This window comes from Pholis gunnellus (genome assembly GCF_910591455.1).
Source record: "Pholis gunnellus genome assembly, chromosome: 3".
Classification (NCBI taxonomy): domain Eukaryota; kingdom Metazoa; phylum Chordata; class Actinopteri; order Perciformes; family Pholidae; genus Pholis; species Pholis gunnellus.
In genome coordinates, this window is record NC_136529.1 from 25,442,507 (window position 1) to 25,462,217 (window position 19,711).

Genomic DNA, 19,711 nt, shown 5'->3' on the forward strand with positions numbered 1-19,711 from the left:
CACTTCTCTGTCTCTCATCGTTCTGGTATCATGGGACCTTTCTAAATGTCATTTAAGATATGTATGTGTGTGTGTGTGTGTATGTGTGTGTGTGTGTGCTTGTGTGCATACAGGCCCAAACCCACACATTGCCACCTTGCCTTTATGTCTTTCCGTGTCAGGGTTGAGTGGTACTTCACTTTATAGTATTCTCTATTCATACATTTGGTTTTCCCTTGTCAGCTTTTAGATGGTAGTCGCTGTGTTTTATTAAATAACTTCCCCCCCAAAAAACAAAGAAACCACACAGAAAACAGCTTGATTACTTTGCTTTTTGCAACCGGTGACACAGAAGTGTTACGGTCTATTTATGGTCTGTTTGACTCTAAATGGACCATCATTTACTAAATGAACATCATGCTGTATTGAAGAAGACTTGAAACTAGAGATTGAGATCATAAACTCATGTTTACAATGTTTACTGAGGTAATAAATCAAGAGAGAAGTAGAGCCATTTTCTCATAGACTTCTATACAACCAGAGGAGTCGCCCCCTGGTGGACATTAGAGAGAATGCAGCTTTAACACATGAAGCTTTGACTTCACTTTTCAGAACCAGAGGTTGTTCATTCTCTGCTCAGGTTAGATATTACTCCTCATATCTGTATATAGCAAGTTTCATTATTTTAATGTGATGCACCTTGTAGCTTTCCTCATGAATAAATCCTTGCTTATTTACACTGTGTACATCGCCCTAATTTCATAAAAACTAAAACCTCCAAGGACATTTTTCTAGACAATGTCTATCCCATTGATCAATCTGCTAACTGTAATGCAAGTTTTGTCATTTACAGACTTCCATTCAGGTGACTTTTCCTCTGGAAAATAATACATTTAAGACTGGACTTGTTTCTTTACAGGGTTTGTATAAAGGAGATAAAGTAGTCCATGAATATGAGACATGAGTTTACAGATAATTATAATCCCTCCTCGTCATCGATGAGGTCGGTTTTTTCCCCGGTTACTCTTACAGTCTATAGAGCGTATCTCGGCGTTACACTCGTTCTCTTTTAGATTCTTCATTTTGTTTCTTGTGATTCAGCGCTCAGTGAATTCATTCATGTTCGTGCTCGGAGCTCGAGCATGAACGAGAGGTCTAATGGGAGGAATTAAAACACTGTGAAGGTGTGCAGGTGATTGAAAGGCTTATCATTGATGTAATCTCTCACCTTTGAGGTTGTTTTTAGGAAATGAATTCGGCTCTGGAGGGTGTGATGAATTGTTGTTTTCTTCATTATTATTTCATTGACCGTGTTCATAAAAACTATGTTTGTTCTTTGTTATCAGCTGTAACAATTTTGTCATTTCCCTCGTTGGTTTCCCATCGTGCACAACAACACACACCTGACTGTTTATTCTCACCTGAGCAGGGATTTCCTGTCTCCCCTGGGAATATTTCACAATCCAAACATCTCTCTCACACACACACACACACACACACACACAAACACACACACACACACACACACACACACACACACACACACACACACACACACACACACAGAAACACACACACAGGTTCCTGGTTTCCCCTCCTTCACCTGAACAGGGAATGTACCTGCATCGTCTCGTTCAGGCAGCTGCTGATCTGATCGGACAGCAGAGTGAAGGCGGTTGAAGCTGCCGCCTCTCTGTAACTTTCTGGAAGGAGGAGATGGCCGACACAAACTCCGGATAGCGCTGTTAGAGACGAGGACAGGTTGATTTTGAAAGCAGCTTTGTGTGCGACCTGTTAGCTTTAGCCTCAGCCTGTCAGCATGAAATCATGTGAGTAGCCATCAGGTGTATATTGAAGACCATTTCTACACTGTTCTTGTTTTAAAACGTGTCAGTTGAGAACATTAAAACATCTTCTGGAGACGTTTTTAGCCGACTGCTACGAGCTGAAATCTAAAGCACACCCACAACACTGATGTCCTTTGTAAATGTTTCTTATATAACACAGTGTGACTGGGAATCCTTTGCTTCTGTCCATCTGAGTTGAGCAGGTGTGACCAGCAGGAGAGGAAAACAAAGAAGCTGGAAACTCCTACTTCCTCTTTGAAGTACAAACAACACAACTAAAATAATTGTCTTTATGAAGTGACCTCATTAAACGGGTTTTACAAGGTGTGCTGGATTTAATTGTTCTTATATAACCAACAGGCACACACACGCACAAAGTAGCAGTGGTGCCGAACGTATACTATACTTGTACTAATACTTGAGTATTTCCATTTTGTGTTATTTATGCTTCTCTTCCACAGGGATGGATTACTGAACCAGGCACAGGCCACGGAAACAAGAGTGTCAGGGTGAAAGACAAGTAAAAAGTAACAACTAGGAAGAGACTCAAAAGAACCACAAAGAGTCACAAAACAACTACAAAGAGACACAAATTATCCACAAAGACACAAAAAACTTCTAAGAGACACAAAACAACTACAAAGATACACAAACTATCCACAAAGAGACACAAAAACTTCAAAGAGACACAAAACAACTACAAAGAGACACAAATTATCCACAAAGAGACAAACTATCCACAAAGAGTCACAAAACAACTTCAAAGAGACACAAATTATCCACAAAGAGACACAAACAACTTCAAAGAGACACAAAACAACCACAAAGAGACACAAATGATCCACAAAGAGACAAATTATCCACAAAGAGTCACAAAACTACAAAGAGACACAAAGAAACTACAAGATGCAAAATGAAGAGAACTAAACAACTGCAATGAGATGCAAATGATCACAAAGAGAAACAAAAAACTACAACGGGATGCTAAATCACCCCAAAGAGACCCAAACAACTTCCATTTGTCTGCACTACATTTACTTTAAACTATAGTTACTTACTTTGCAGATTGAGATAATTGATAGAATGTAATTAAGATTCCAATGTGTTATTACAGCTGCAACACTAATGCATCAATAGTTATACTCCAATAATATAATGAACAGTACATTCTGAAATGTGTCATTCTACAAAGTGAGTACTTTTACTTTTGGTGCTAAGTATACTTTGACGCTGATACCTTTGTACTTTTACTTCACATTTTGAATTCAGGACTCTTATTTGTAACTGAGTATTTCTACACTCTGGTACCGCTACTTTAACTTCTAATATGAGTACTTCTTCCACCACTGCACACTGTACACACAGTACACATAGTACACATGTACACATGTACAGTGAAGCACACACTTAATTTCCTTTCATGTATGTAAACATATATCTGCTGGTTCTGGAAATTTGTGTAAGCATGTGTGTGTGCTGCTCATTCACGCACAATCAGCACACACACACACACACACACACACACACACACACACACACACACACACACACACACACACACACACACACACACACACACACACACACAGACACAGTATTTCATTTCAGTCTGGGGCTTTTCCAGATTCACCATATCTTGTCTCTGTGTGTCTGCTCTTATCTCTACTCTGTGTGTTATCTTTATGTTACATCATCCTTTCTGAGAGCAGAAAATCCCCAAACTGTGTGCCGGTGGCAACTTAATTAAAATAGCTCGTGAAACACATATGAGCACTTCATTCCAATCTGCTGACAGTAAAACACACAAACATGTAGCATTTAAATTGCACACAGTGGGTGAAAGACGTGGGCCCGTGTTTCCAAACCGCTTTAACTTTTAACCCTTTAAAACAAACGTATTCTGCTCGTCATTGATGTGTCCGCTGATTGTGACTATAGTTAACCCCAACAAACAAAAAGTCCCATTTTTTAATAATTTGCAAGAAAAGAAAAGCTTCAAAACATCAAAACATCAAAACATCAGCGTGAAGAATTTATTTTTTCTTTCGGCCTTGATAATCATCTCAGGATCTTACGTTTTGGTCCAGATTTTATTTGATTCTTCTCATTAATGCCTCCTGAAATAACGGATAAAGGGACAAATGTTTACTTTGAATAATTAGAAGAAGTTGTTTAAAAATAAAGTGACTTCATGGAGGTTATGGATTAAATGAATGTGTACATGAGTCTGTAGGTGGATATTAAGGAAACATCTTTATTTCTTTTTCTTCTTTCTTTACTTTTCTTTTCTTCTACACTATTACAGATTTTAAACTGTAATGAAATTTCTTTTTTCTTATTATTATAAAATGTTCAATGCAAATTATTAAAATAGTTTGTATTCCAAACTGTAAATTGTACTTCAATTCAATAACAATGAAATGTATTTTATTTCTTTTTTTCCTTTTCATGTGCACTTTATACTTGTCCACTACATTTCAGAGAGAATATTGTACTTTTTACTTCTCTACAGTTATTTGACAGCTTTAATGTTAAAAAGATAGTTTTTATTTTCGATGTAGGACTTTTACGTGTTGTGAAGTATTTTCACAGTGTGGTATGTGTACTTTTACTCCAGTAAAGGATCTGAATACTGAATAACTTGGTCTTAGTGCAACATTCACCGATATACATCCTCTAATTATTAGAGGAAAAAGTCAAGTCTATCTGTTATACACACAGAACACACGAGAAGTCCTGAAGAGCAAAGGTCACAAATCACAAACACGTCTCACAGCCGATCACTGTGACAGTATTACACCACAGCAGAGGTTACTTCATCAACATGTGCAGGAAAAGGGAAAACACCGATGATGCAACAAGAAAAACGAAAACAGGAACGAGGTGAACAATGTTGTCTCCGTCAGAGGAAGCTCTCCGGAGGGTGACGTCATGTGGAAACGGGAACGTTAAACCCTAAAGAGAGAAGAGAGAACAGGGAGGAAAGTGAAGAGGAGGAGCTTTCTTTTTCTGTTTCGTATTTTACCGGAAGATGTCGTAACTCGAAGAATTTCCATGAAGCGGCACAAAAAGCCCGCTGACATCGAGCTTCTCCTTTTACGGAATCCGTAACCTGACAAGCTTAAAGTGGATTTATAATAATAAGACTGTTCTGTCTCTCACACAGAGTTTTACATGCAGGCTATGCCTTTAGTACGATGTGTTATTCTAGTCCTTTGTGACTGGGATGACGCTTTAAACCCGTATTTCACTTATTGAAGTTGATGCTCCTGTGGAGCGAAAACAATCTCCTTTAATCAACGTCTGGTCTTCACACACTGTGGTCGATAAGATAACAACATGTGGCAACTGGCCCCATTATTAGCTCATCAAGTCATCAATGAAGACAAGCAGATGTTGGTTGCAACTGAAGACTTTTTCTGCCTATATATATATAACTGCGTATCATAGTATGCTCACATTTTGAGAACACGTTTTTAGATTATGTGGTGAAATGCACTTAAGTACATTTACTCAAGTATTGTGCTAAAAATTTCGAGGTACTTTACGATACTATACTTTACTTCGACTCCATTGTAAACCTATAGTGTACTTTTTACTCCATAACATGCATTTATTTTTCAACATTGAGAACGATGAACATAGTAATAGAAAGAAGAGAAAAAATATGTTCTGTAAAAGTAAAAAAAACTCATAGAACTATGTAGAACTATATATCTGCTTTTAAAATGATAAAGCTGTGCAGAGTTGTGCACAAGTTTACAGTTAAAGAATATGTACAATGTGAAGACATAACAGTACAACATACGTGCTTTATTTACTTTGCTGATGCAGATGCAAAACATAAATCAATTAGTAAAGTCTGTGATGTTATTATGGATTAGGTTACCCTGCAGCATGTAAAGTAGTTAACTATTAACTTGATATTTAGCAGCTGCAACATTACTATCTTACAGTTCATTGATTAACTATAATCCAGTGAAAGCATAGTTATTATTCTGAAATGGCTAAATATCTTTTTTAATTGCTAATATAGCATAAATGTAACTTCCGGAAACTTGTTTATGCTTTTATTTTGGAGCACACACCAGTGGTTCTTTTTTTTGTGGGTACATCCGGGTAACTTGACTTGTGCGTTTGTCTCAGAGGGGGCGGGGCCAACCTGTTGAATGTGACGGTTTTCCCGTAAATTATGGAGAGAGGTAGGGAGAGCGTAACGTCACAAGCTCAACGATGATTGGACGAGAGTCGGGGCGTCGGAAATATAATAGATCGGATCAACCCGTGGAGCAGCCAGTTTAAAAAGAGAAGAAGAAGAAGAAGGAGAGCCAAGAGAAGAAGACACAGCTGATAAAAGGACCATTTCTAGACAACTTGTACTTTTGCTGGACTATACTGGGACACACAAAAACCAAACTCCTGCCTAAAGAAACTGGTTTTAAAAACGTTTTACAACATTTTTTGTTTGTTTGTTGTTGTTTTTCTTTACGTTACCTAAAAGGACAACCATGCTCAACATCTGCCTCGTGTTGATTTTATCTGCCTCCGTCCTCTCAGAGTCGGTAAGTAACGTTAACCGTTTACAGTAGCGTCTTTTCTTTATACACGTTTGTTGTTGTTTTTTCCAACTTCGAGGAGTTCGATGATGTTGTTAGCCAGTTAGCTTTAATGGCTGGAGTTCATTGAGTGTGTGCGGTGGTTATCCAGGAGGACCCGGATGTTGGGAGAGAGGGGGGGGGGGGGGCACTTTTCCTTCCTTCTGATTGGCCAATCACTGGGACGTTTTGGGGGCTGATCTTTTCCATCAAATAGACAGAAAACGTCTAAAGAATCACTTGTTTTATATTTATCTATTCACAGAAAGTAGGTCATGGTGCAGACTGTAAATGTCCATGTGTTGTTGTTGTTGTTGTGGGCTGTGAATTGTGAAGAAATTCAGAATGGAGTTATTATTTTTCCAGCACGTCCAGGTTTTTCATAGTCAAGGAATTCGTTTTTGATGCATAACAATAATAATAATAATAATAATAATAATAATAATAATAATAATAATAATAATAATAATAATAATAGAAATAAGTGGAAAAAGTAAGAAATATTAAATAGAACACATGCTATAAAGAGATTTGAATGATAAAGCTGCGTAGAGTTGTGCAAAGTACACGTCTGTACTTCGTACGTATTCTTTAACCGTCCACAGTGTGTGCTTTAAAGTAACGCTTACAGGCGGACGTGGAGCCTTTATTAATATGTTGGTGTTATTTGGTATCAGACGTCCTCAGAGACCTGATACTTAAAACTGTTTCCTGTGTTGTGAAACGCATAAATCTGACTTAACGGAATAATTAGAGCGCTGAGTGAGTCACTGTAATATTCCTACTGTTCAGTGTGTGATGGTCTGAGTCGTTTGTGTGGACTCAGACTTTACTCCTCTGCCTCCATCATGAACTATTCATGAACTGCTGTTGAAATAACAGATGATTATGTATAAGTCAGATTTATCTAAAGATAAAGAAGGTATTCGGTCAGTGCTGTTGTGTTTTGAGCCTTATTTCATGTGGTGTAGATAAAAACAACAGGAAGTGGTCTTAACTGAAGCAGATCCACAGGACACATCAGAGCATGATTGCTGGATGCCACCCACACACAAGTACCCCCCCCCCCCCCCCCCAGTGAGCCCAGTTGGTCGGTACACATGGTGTGAAGTGGTGACTAGAAGAAGAAGAGCTGAACTTCAGGCTCCTCCTCCTTTACAACCCGTTCACATTCCTCAACGCCTCAGAGCTTCTGCTGGCTCACTCTGCCTCATCTTGTTGTCTCTCTCACACACACACGCACACACACAGAGACACACACACCCTTCCTCTCGTCTTCTTCTTCACTTTTTTTGATTTCCACTCTGGAATGTGACCCTTGGGGACCTTGACCGGCCCTCTTGGGGGTTTTGCACACTTGGAGGAGTCTCAATAGGACCCTGGGGCCCTTTTTTCATAGGGGACCCTCTCTTTTCCTCCATCCTGGTCTGGTCTGGATACACCTACTTTCCCACCAAGACGAGCTGTTTTATTTGAGATGTTTCTGTTTCTTCTTTAGTCTCTTCTCTCTCTGATCATTCTTAAGTCGGCCGCTTTTCTTTCTCCTTTCCTTTCCTTTGATGGACACTTATCCTCTGAGCTATGACAGTCCCTCCCTCCTCGCAGCCTTTTCTTCTTCTCTACCCACGGAGGTCATTATTGGTATGTGGGGTTTGGCGTTCCCAGCTAATCGATAACAATGTTCTGCCACCGGACAAAAGAAGAAACAAACTCTTTGGCACGATTGGAATGTGTTCCGTCTTATCAAGTGGACGTCGAGAGACTTTTGTTTAATGTTCTAATCCCGGGAAGTTATTGCTTCACTCAGGAACAGCCTTTCTCTGCCCAAGTAGCAGAAACGCTGAGCTGCGTACACAGTTTATGAGCCAAACGAATCCTGTTCTTCATATTCCTTCATTGACTTCAGTGTTTCCGGCCCATGTTTGGGAGCACGAGTCACCACGAGTCCTCAGTTACTGACTAATGAAGGTGAAAGATGGGAAAGTTAGTTTTTGTGTCTTTAAACTCTCTAAGTCTCTTGCGTTGTGTTCAGTCCCATCATCAGTGTTGAATCTCCTCATTCTACCAGATGTTCCTGTGATATCTGCTCTGGTTTGTTAATCGGGTTTTAAAGCTCTGAGTTAATCCGTGTTGCACCACCAAACCTCCGCTTGTTGCCTCTGGAGTCCGTTTGTTAGATCTTGTTGGAATGTTGCTGGTTTTGCATTCAGCCTCGAATCATTTGCACGAGAATGAGACGGGGCTTCTCTTGTGCACTGAAAGCCCGTGAGGTGAAAAGGAGGCAGCATGATAAATAGTGTCTCTGGGATGTAATAATGGTTCCTGCGTTGCTGACCGCTGGTCTATAAAATCCCTTTTGGGGTCGAGGAATGTTGGCTCACAGAGGAGAGAACCCGACTCCTCCTCCTCTCAACCACCGCAGACTGAAGAGCACTACATGAATACATCGGGACAGAAGTCGACCGTAAACCCTCTCATTCTAAATCCTGGTCCTCCAACGGGGCTTTCTGAACACTTTTGTTGTTGTTTTTTAGTTAAACATAATCTCCTTACAGCAGCACACGAGTATAAAATACTGCAACTAACCGTTATATAACGCTTCATTCTTTCATTCTTCTTCTCATATCTGAAGGCAGAACTCTATTGAAGAAGCTAAAACATCACGTTTGAGATCAATAATCTAAAGATAATGTTTCCTTGATAAAGTGAATGAAAGCGATCAGTTTGTGTCTTTTCGTGATCCAATGATGTAAATATTAATAATAATATTATTAATAATAATAAGGGTATGAGTGTTTGTTAGAGAGCAACCACCTGAGAACGTCGCTGTGCTTTAGGACTAACACATTCATTGATGAATCATCTCTGTAACGTGACAATATTTTGATTGAGAAGTTATTTATATTAAAGACTTTAAACAGCCTGACGGGACAGAAGTTTACACGTTCTCATCTAGATCGATACATCATGAAGCTGCAATAATCAATAAGTTAATCTACAGTTATTATTTCTAATAAAAGAGCCGAATGTTCTCTGGTTACAACTTCTTAAATGTGAGGGTTTGCTGTTCTTCAGCCTGTGGACGGCGGGTTAAAAGAAGTTAAAGATGTCAACGTGTGATAATGAGAATAGTTCTTCAAACATTCTGCTTAAAGATTCCTCTACGATCGGTTTGGTGTCTCAGCACTTTATGAAGTTTATGTTTCCACCAGCTAGAAACCATCAACATCATTCATTCTCATGATTCTCCTCTCAGCTCTTCTGTGGTAAAGACTCTTTGTGCTGTTTTCTGGAAATGTACTTCCAGCGAACACGACTAAGTAGTTTCTGTCAGACGTCTCGAATGTAATTTACAGTACACACACACACACACACACACACACACACACACATCAGAGTGCCTTTGGGTGGTATGTGGGCTTTCCCTCATTCAGACCTCCTTCCTGACAAATGTGTCTCAATAATACAGAACCTCTTTGATGTGGTGTGTGTGTGTGTGCGCGCGCATCTGCACTGTGTGTATCACCCAACATTTGTATAGTTTACTCTACTGTAGGATTATTGAGATTGTATGTCGAGGGCTTTTATTGTGAAAGGTAAGAATGAAGGGAAATCTCATTGAGCTCATTTAAACATGCTTCATACGTTTTAGTGAGAGAGGGGCATCATGGGAAATGTTGTTTTATTTGCTTTTCCTGTCTAGAGTTAGACGATCGATGCTGTTGAGTCATGTCTGCGTGTTGAAATATAAAGCTTTGGTTAGCTTAGCTTAGCATAAAGACTTGAAACAAAGGGAAACCACTAGCCTGACTCCAGAGATAACTAAACTAGCAGCACATTACCACCATGTGTGAGTTAAACCGTGTTAGTGAGGAGCTGATGGAGGATCGTTGTCGTTGGATTCCCCCGATGAAGAACAGCAGCTCATCCTCACCTCAGATTAAATGAGATCTGTGTTAATCAAAGTTCTAGTTCATACGCAGCCATTACCTCAGCAGGTTAATCAGTACCAGTTTCTATCATTAATGTTCAGTCTCTTTCATGATGTGTTGAATATTAACCAACACAAGAACAGAAATCAGTCAGTGTGTGAACGCTGAGCTGTTCATGCTTCATGTCCGCCTTCTTTCTCAGGAGTCCTTTATGGTCTAAATTTCACGAGCTACAGACGTCTAACGGCTCGATGCTCAGCGTGATTCAGAGTCTTTGTGTGACGTCCCGCACAGACAGAAAGGACATCCTCGCGTAGAAATGAGTCTACAGGGCACGACTCGTATGATGCCGGCTTTTATTACACACTGACTTGATTTGCCTTTGATGGATATTTCCTGTTTTCCCTTTTTATGACTTCCTGCCATTTTTACAGCCTGAAGCCCATCTGAGTTTGGTGATAATAACTCAGCAGCTCGACGTCTTTGATCCGAGGCAGCGATACGCCGGCCTGAGGGAGCGCAAGACATTATAGAGAGACTCGGCTCTTTCTGTGAGAGCTCGACTCACCGCAGGCAGTCGGGCTCATTTGGCCATCAGTCATAACGGGGGGGGGGATCATCCAATCAGGATGGCTTCATCGGCGGGAGGAAGTGACCAATAAAGGGCGTTACGATAAGACCGGGGACGTTCCCTCATCAAAACTCAATTAGTCTTATCAGCAGAGCCTGAATCAACGAACGATCACGTGTCCGCTCGGCAGCGTATCACTCACCTCACTGAGTGATGTTTGTCTTTGTGATAAAGACGGAGCAGCCCGATTGACTCGTTGGTCACGTAGTTCAGAGATTATCGGTCCGTTGTGAGTCTCGCATGGAGCTGGTAGGTGGACACGCTGCTATAGATAGACCGCCGTAGGTACAGAAGGAATCTAGAGCTCGGCTGTCAGGTGTGTGTGTGTGTGTGTGTGTGTGTGTGTGTGTGTGTGTGTGTGTGTGTGTGTGTGTGTGTGTGTGTGTGTGTGTGTGTGTGTGTGTCAGTCAGCAGAGTTCATGGTGGTGATCAAAGGATTAAACGAGTCTTATGATTGAAAGTCATTCAGTGGTTTCAGGCCTTGTGGGGAAATGCAAGAGCAACGTCAGCTTTATGGTTTTATCAAAGTAAGGGCCCCATCATGGATCCTTATGGGGCCCTTTGGACTCTGTCAACTCAAGAACCCGGACTCCTTCAGTGTGTGAAGGTTCATCTTGTTGTGTGTTTGTGTCTTTTAGCAGAGTTACATCAGGGGTCAGAAGTGCATCTTACCAGCAGAATAAATGGTGCAAATCCTGCTGGTTCAAGTATCAACCTTCCTCAGGAGGGAGGGAGGGGAGGGAGGGGGAGATTAAGAGTTGAAACCATATCTTCCATTTTAGTTTGTTTTGCCACCTGAGGTTAAATCAGGGCACAAAATGGCCGCCGAGTGTCTCCTGAAAGAAAAGGTTGGAAAACAACAATAATTGTCTTTTCTTGAAAAGGTCAAGAGACGTTGGACGTCACAAAGAATAAGGAAGCACATTCCTGCGTGCTGGTGTTTCTTTTCTGTCTTTTCATTCGTTGAACCTCCTCCACGCCGCCGTGTGAATGGACCAGATGCCTGTATATGTGTGTGTGTGTGTGTGTGTGTGTGTGTGTGTGTGTGTGTGTGTGTGTGTGTGTGTGTGTGGGGGGGGGGGGTCCTTTAGTGAAGGGAGGCTGCTGGAGGCTTATCCCGGTTACCTTGGTCATTGATACGCTCTCGAGGAGTCCACCGCCATTGTTCTGTATCAATGGAAGGGACGGACCCAGAAGGCCGGGTGTCCTGACAGACGGCCTTCTTTAGTGAATGTGGACGATGTGGAAACCTGTAAAGTTTAAGAGCTCAGAGGACGGATAAACCAGGACGAGACTGAGGAGGGAAGTGTGCAGCCAGATAGGAAACCAGGCTTTTTATTTTAAGTGTAGTCTGACCAGAGAGTTCCTCCAAACAAAGAGTCGATGAATTACATCGACTGAAATAAACTCACGTTTCTGTATAATGATCAGTGTGTCTCTACACACTGCTGTGCTGTTTTACAGGAAGATGAATCAATGATGAGTAAATAATCGTTGGTTGCAGCTCTAGTTATGAACGGCTTCTTCTGTTTGAAGGGAAATGCTTTGTGGTCAGAAATGTCTCGGGCAACGTTCATATTTTGCATATTGACTTCCATATTAAATATCATCCGTTGGTCACAGTGGAGCATATTTACTAAGTAAACGTGCTTCCTGTTGACCTGTTTCTTTGGTCACATGGTCTCTCATGAGCTCTGTAGTGAAGGTTTCATTAAACAAGAGAAGCTTTGTTTCCAGAGTTCATCTGAACCGATGTTAACTCAAAGTCTTTACGACGCCACCGATCTCAAAAGATGACGTCAAGAACTATTTCTCTTTTGTTGAGAAGCTGATCTTTTCCTGCAGAGCGGTGAGCCGTCGCTGCATGTTTGTGGTACGAGACTCGTTAAAGGCTCAACGTGGAGCTCGTCACAAACGGATCAGGTCTCTCCGTTAGACCCGGTCGGTTTGGCTGCTCGGCTCATTAATACGGTGAGTCAGCGCTGATCTGAGGCCGCTCAAACCCTGATGCACCAACTTTAGGTTCCTCCTCAGAACAATGGTTGGACGGTAATGACGAGCTCTTTAGAATCGCCACATTTCTGGAAATCTGTAGTTGAAAGCATCGACAGCGTGCGTGCACAGTTCATGAAGTGTGTTCAGGGATAGTGAAAGTGTTCGATTACACATCCACTGAGTTACTCTTTGGTAGAGTTGGAGAAGAGATCCATGAACAGCTCGTTTTTCTTTTGTTTTCCTGGACCATGAAGCAGATTTAATACAGTTTTATGAAATGTATAACATGCAGCGGCCACGACTGAATGTGTTTAACGAATCGGACGAGTCTCTGGTCACCACGTCGGAGCTGATTTCCATGTTGACTTGGTTACGTGTCAGTCAGCTGCTTTAGATGCTCGTTGGTGTAGAAGGCACACTGAGGTTTGTTTTTAAATCACTGAGACGTCCTGTTTCCTCCTCCGGCTCGCTGAGCTCCTGAATACGTTCTTGGGTTTTTAGGAACATTGAGCTTGTTTTTGTTCAGACGGACTAGAACTTGGCCTGAATCCCAGCCTGGCTTCGCTTTCCTGGGAGAATATAGTGAAGATGGAATATCCCCCGACACACACACACACACACACACGATAGTAAATTCAGTGGCTGCCTTCATGTTGTGATCCTCTTCTTCCTGCTGTCTTACTGAGGACCTCAGGCCTGTTGGGACAGGTCCTGTGAGACAGTCTGCAGTTTGTTTTCAGAGCAACACAAAGGAGACGAATTCTTTTTTTTTTAGTGAATGCATGTCCACGTTTACCGGTCAGGGGGAACCAGGAGGGAAGGGTTATGGGCCCTTCAGGACCCTCACTTCTCTTTATTTCTCCTATCAGGGAAACTCTTATCCAACAAGTGAAAGGCACTGAAACATGTGTGGTGATTTAAAATCTTTAACTAATTAACCTGGACATAAAGTTGATTGTGTTGTTGAGCTTCAGCTGTGATGACTGTTAGTGAACAGAGTCTGAAGAGTTAGAAGTACATGAAACAGTTTGACTGAGATTAAACAATAGACAGTTTGACTGAGATTAAACAATAGAAACTGTTTGACTAAGATTAAACAATAGAGACGGTTTGACTGAGATTAAACAATAGAAACTGTTTGACTAAGATTAAACAATAGACTGTTGGCTAAAGGTAGTCTAATGGTTAAACAGTTAAGCGTGTACTACCGTGTTCTACTTTAAGTGGTAATTGTACGAATACAAACCTCCCAAAACTGACCTAAACATGTAATTGTATGAAGGAAAAGAGTTTCTTTCGAAAGAAGAAAGATTAAAGAGAGAATGTAAAAACAAAGGAACCAAACGGAGCACTCGAGTCCTCTGAGAGGAGTCTCGGTAAAATGGCCGCCGCTGTTTGAAGCCGTTGTTTGGTCACAATGGGGACCCCCCCCCCCCCCCCCCCCCCCCCCCGATATGGACTGCTTCTAAAGGCAGAGGGGATTACCTTCATAGCTTATTTATTTCAATTAATAGATCAATCGTGATGCAAACCCGGACTATTTAATTTAAGATTTAAAAACATTCCTATTGAAGGAGCTGAAATCACTTGTTTTAAAATGTTTTAATAAATTTGAAGTAGAAACAGTGAATCTTTACATTTTGAAGCTGGAATCAGAACTTTTAATGTTTAAGTGCTGATCAATGAATCCACGACTTCTTTCATCTTTGTATTTATTAAAATGTTTCCAACAAGACATCGATGTCTTCTACACATTAAATCATTAAAGATTTATATTTATAATGAATGAAGCGTCGTCTCCTTCCTTCTCACTTTTACCATTTTATTACCATTTAATCGGCGCCGTCTGATTGGTCCTCTTCACTCTGTAGAAAACATGAAGTAGATCATAAACGTGTATTTGTAGCCAGAAAAACTTTAAAAAACCATGCAAATCTTTAGTGTGTGTGTGTGTGTGTGTTAATCCCAGTCACTCTGCTTACTCAGCACATGGTCCTCTAAATGAGGCTAATGTGATTAGAGGAGGTTGATGTGTCTTCATTATGTTAATCTTCAGAGTGATTAACAGGCTGCTGAGGGAAGTTTCCTTATCTCCTATCTCCTTATCGGGGCGGCAACTAACTAATTATTTTACATTATTGTGTCCGCCAACTATTTTACTAATCGTTTGGTCTAAAGATGTCGAGGTAGAGAAAGATATATTTATATAATAATATTTATTTTTATTTAAGGCTGCAGCTCAATTAGTTTAATGTGATTGTTTTGCTCCTCACAGTTTCCCAGATCCTGAACCAAAACCATTAAATGTCTTTTCTCTGAACAATTAGAAAAACCCCAAAAATAATCAGTTTATTGTGACAATGCAACAAATCTTCCCTTTGAAACCATTTGAAACATTGCTACAGTTTCATGTGACATCATGTTGTAAACCTCTCTGACTCCTCCTCCTCTGACATCATGTTGTAAACCTCTCTGACTCCTCCCCCTCTGTCTCTGGTGTCCCAGCAGGTGAGAGAGACGGAGACATGGATGCCCATGAAGACCACGCAGACGGTGGACTTGTCGACGCGCCATGAACACCTGGAGTCATCGGGAGACTCGGTCAACGGGTCCGACTTCGGCTTCACGGACGACGAAGACGATGACGACGAAGACTACTACTCCGACCCGATGTACGACGACGAGGACGAAGACGAGGACGAGGACTACGAGTTCTCCGGATCCGGTGACGGAGGTTTGTTTACAAACACATTTTAAAAGCATGTTAATCTTGTAATTATGGAGCTAATTATAATATAAATGATGTAAAACGATGAAGATTAAATGAAGAATCTGCTTCTTTCCACAGAAACAACTGTGTCGCCTGTTAGAGACTCAAAGCCGTCAGTTAAGGTGAGAACTTCTAAAAGTATATATTGATAGTCTTTTATGCTGCTGCTTTTTTAAACAGTATTCTTGTTTTTTAAATTTAAATTCGGTGTGATGTTCCTGAAGCTTCAGACTTTGGTTTTTAAATCCGTGTCTTCGTCCTTCAGCCTGAAGTCAACGACAACAAGATCCCAGAGGTGGAGCGCCCGGTGCGGCCGACCGTGGACCTGGTGGACCTGGTGGACCTGGTCAAGAACCGCAACGGAATCCAAGTGACCAAGGAGGAGGAGCCTGAGGAGGAGGCGGAGCCGTCCAACGTCCTCATGGCCCACGCCAGTGAAGAAAGCATCTTTAACAAGACGGAGGTCCTCGCAGGTCAGAACTCACCGTGAATAAAACTCCTCTCTCTCTCATTGGTCTTCTTCTTAATATATATATATATATATATATATATATATAACCCGTCTCTCTCTCTTCTTAGTCTCCTCCTCCTCTTAATATATAACCCGTCTCTCTCGCTCTTGCTCTTCTTCGTCTCCTCTTCTTAAATAATAACCCGTCTCTCTTCTTCGTCTCCTCCAGCTCTGATTGCGGGCGGTGCCGTTGGCCTGATGTTCGCCGTGCTCCTCATCCTCCTCCTCATCTACCGCATGAAGAAGAAGGACGAGGGCAGCTACGAGCTGGGGAAGAAACCCATCTACAAGAAAGCCCCCACCACGGAGATCTACGCATAGACACACACACACACACACACACACACACACCAATCAGCCTCACAGTGCCTCATCATCTTCTTCTTCATCATCATCATCATCATCGTTCCTCCTCCTCACTTTTCGATACCTCATCAGGAGAGGAGCCCCGACAACACGATCGATTGACTGACTCCTCCCACCTGATGTGTGCTAATTGTTATCGGTGCCCTCTCGACCAATCGGAGGCTCTGTTGGTCCTTTCGTCCATCTCTCAGCTACGTGAGTGGACGGTTTCAGCTGCGGTACGACGTCTTGTTTTGTGTTTTTTAAATTTTTTTTATTATATTGTCCCCTTGTCAAGAGAAGACAAAGCAGAACTTTGAGGACTTTAAGCTCCCCCCTCCCCCCCCCCCCCGTTAGAAACACTAAACGCTGTGCAATGATTCTGTCTCGGTACGGTAAAGTCACGTTATTTATTTCCTCCTGCAGCTTCTCACACCGCTGTAGAAGAATGACTTTTATGTGAACACTTTTATTAGTTTTATAAGAACTCCTTGTAACGCAGAGAGATTTCATTTTTTTTATTTTCTATTAAAGATCCCGTCACGACGGGAAAGAATGGAGCTCAACGTTGTTCAAATTCATTTTGATTTGAGAAAATCTGCCTGAACGCTGTAGATTTCTACGTCCTCCGTTTGAACCGATGTTAAGTAAAGATTATTTGAATTGTTTTGTCCTCTTAGTGCTCCGACAGTTACAGGTCAGGAAAGTATCTGCAAATCATTGTTTCAGATTAAAACGTTGGTCTTTAAAACCTTCTGGCATGTTTTGTATCTCATGTGGGGAAAGTCCCATCAGTCTGACACGAAGCGCCTGATCAGTGAGCTACACTAAGCAGGGAGGAGAATATGCAAATACTGTATGACCCAGGTCTCTCACACACGCACACACACACACACACACACACAATCTCTCTCACACATACACACACACACGGTTGCGTTGCAGCGTGTTTTCCTTTTTAAAGCCTGGAGGATGTTTCGCCACTATGATAATTACCGCTGTGCCTCCAGGGTTTGTTTTCTGTTATTGTGGTGAACTCGACTGGAGTCGAACCAACATGCTCCTACAGGGTGACACACCTACATTCCTCACACACACACACACACACACACGCACACACACACGTCATTACGACTGAAGCTGCTGACCCTCTTTAGACTAAAGGAATAGTTTTGACAGTTTGGCCGATCGATACCTCTCTTTATTGTCTGTGATAAATATGACGCTACAGCCAACAGTTGGTTAGCTTAGCATAAAGACTGGAAACGAATGGAAACGGTTAGCTCAGTACATTGATTTTTGGTTACTTCCGTTTTACAAAGTCAGATATAACTAACTTTAGTTTCATGGTACTAAGTTGACACAGTTTGCTAGTCGGAAAGTTAAAGTTACGATGACACCGATATGTTAATGAGCGTTAATGTTCAAACTACTTCAGGAAGAGAAGTCCGGCACGTCTTCTCCTTTTTTTTTTTTTTAATTGAAGAATTGTCGTTTTTACACTTTTCAAACCACTGAGATGGAACGTGTTGATCAGTGAGCTCCTAGCTGACGGGCGGAGCCAGGCTAGCTGTTTCCCTCTGTTTCCAGTCGTTGTGCTAAGCTAAGCTAACACGAGAGTGGCATTCGGTCCTCTAATAAAATAAGCGTTACTTCTTTCTCCTTCCATCTGTGAAGCTCATCATTAGCTTGTTACAACATTTATGTTCAATGAATGAAATGAAAATACGTGTTTAAGCTCTGTGATCGGGGAAACTGGTAGTTTTGGTACTTTTGTGTTTTTTAGTTGTGAGGTTTGATGCTTTCTCAATAAGCTACACTGACGGTTTTATTATTTTTCTACACGTTTTGATGCTCACATTTCTGATCTACCAAGGAGTTATGTACATAGTCATCAGATAACAAATAAGAAGAATATTAACTTGGTACTCAACAAATACCTACCAAATATTTAAATGCCAAATTATTTTAGTTTTTATTTTAGTTTCCCCCGGCCGTAACGTTCTGTGATGTCCTGTAAATGTTTTGATACTAACTCGCCTCCTCTCATTCATCTCCAGTGTTTTTATTTCATTTGTTTTCCTGCAGTAGATCAACATGTTCCTCTTTTATTAATTTAACTGTCAAATTATTTTATTGCCTTCTTTCAGGTTTGGGGTTTTCCCCTTTTAAGCTGTTGTATATGTGATTTAAAAAAGTTTTATATACACTAGTGTGAGATTCTTCAGAGGCAAAATAGTTTAGAAACTTTTTATTTTGTAAGAGTTTCTATTATCTTTTTAGACTGTTTTATTTTTTTTGCTTTTGTATTTATGTCGTTTATTTCGTAGAAGGATTGCTTATGTGGCCGAGGATATGATGGTCCGTGTTGTCAGACGCAGACCCGGGTTCGTTACTAAGCTGGAACACTTTCAGCTGTTTCTGGGGAAGTCCATCTTTATCGCCCAGATGGAGCTTTGGTCAAATTTTATTTTGAAATTCAAGGTCTCCACACTGGTTTCAAGGCTTTTCTTACCTCAAACAAACGAGTCTCAGACACAGACTAGTTTCTCTGATTACATTTAGACAAATGAATCTTTTTGAGGGAGAGAGCTTTCTCCAGGTCGGACAGGAAACAGTTGAAAGTCTCGGCCGGTAATCGTCTCCAGGTCTGTTCAGCGAGAAGAGAAACGATTGTTCTGCTGCTTAATGTCACAAACACCACATGTGAATCACCGATGGAGTGGAGAAGTCAATGAATCATTGGTTTCTGCATGCAGGTTCTGATTTATTATTGGAAATAAAGCTATTTTTATGCACATTAACATTTTAAAACGCTTTTGTCTTTTGTTTTTATGTTCCATGTTTGATAAAATCACACTGAACTGATTTATAGACTTGTGATTATACATTTAATGGCTTTTAGGTTTGATTTCATGAAAGGATTAAAACTTTAATGTAAACACTGAGAAGTACACAGTAAGTAAAAAGTAATACTACGGTGTAGAAGTAGTAAAAGTCATGCATTCAAAGTTTTACTTAAAGTACTCATTATGCAGAGTGGCATATTTTAACAGTAATATATATATATATATATATATATTAAATTATTGGATTATTATTAATG

The 19,711-nt window shown here is 40.9% G+C and overlaps 1 protein-coding gene across 2 annotated transcripts; it reads left to right on the forward strand.

The window, feature by feature from the left end:
* Nucleotides 1–6,141: 6,141 nt before the first annotated feature.
* On the forward strand, nucleotides 6,142–19,409 carry sdc4 (syndecan 4). Of its 2 annotated transcripts, none has more exons than XM_079186660.1 (5): nucleotides 6,142–6,388; nucleotides 15,485–15,713; nucleotides 15,828–15,871; nucleotides 16,015–16,222; nucleotides 16,430–19,409. In XM_079186660.1, exons 1-5 carry the CDS (start codon nucleotides 6,335–6,337, stop codon nucleotides 16,579–16,581), a joined length of 687 nt encoding a protein of 228 aa, XP_079042786.1. In that variant the 5' UTR covers nucleotides 6,142–6,334; the 3' UTR covers nucleotides 16,582–19,409. The 2 variants fall into 2 exon arrangements, with proteins under 2 accessions (XP_079042786.1, XP_079042787.1); XM_079186661.1 differs by having other exon boundaries at nucleotides 15,488–15,713.
* The last annotated feature ends 302 nt before the right edge of the window (nucleotides 19,410–19,711 follow it).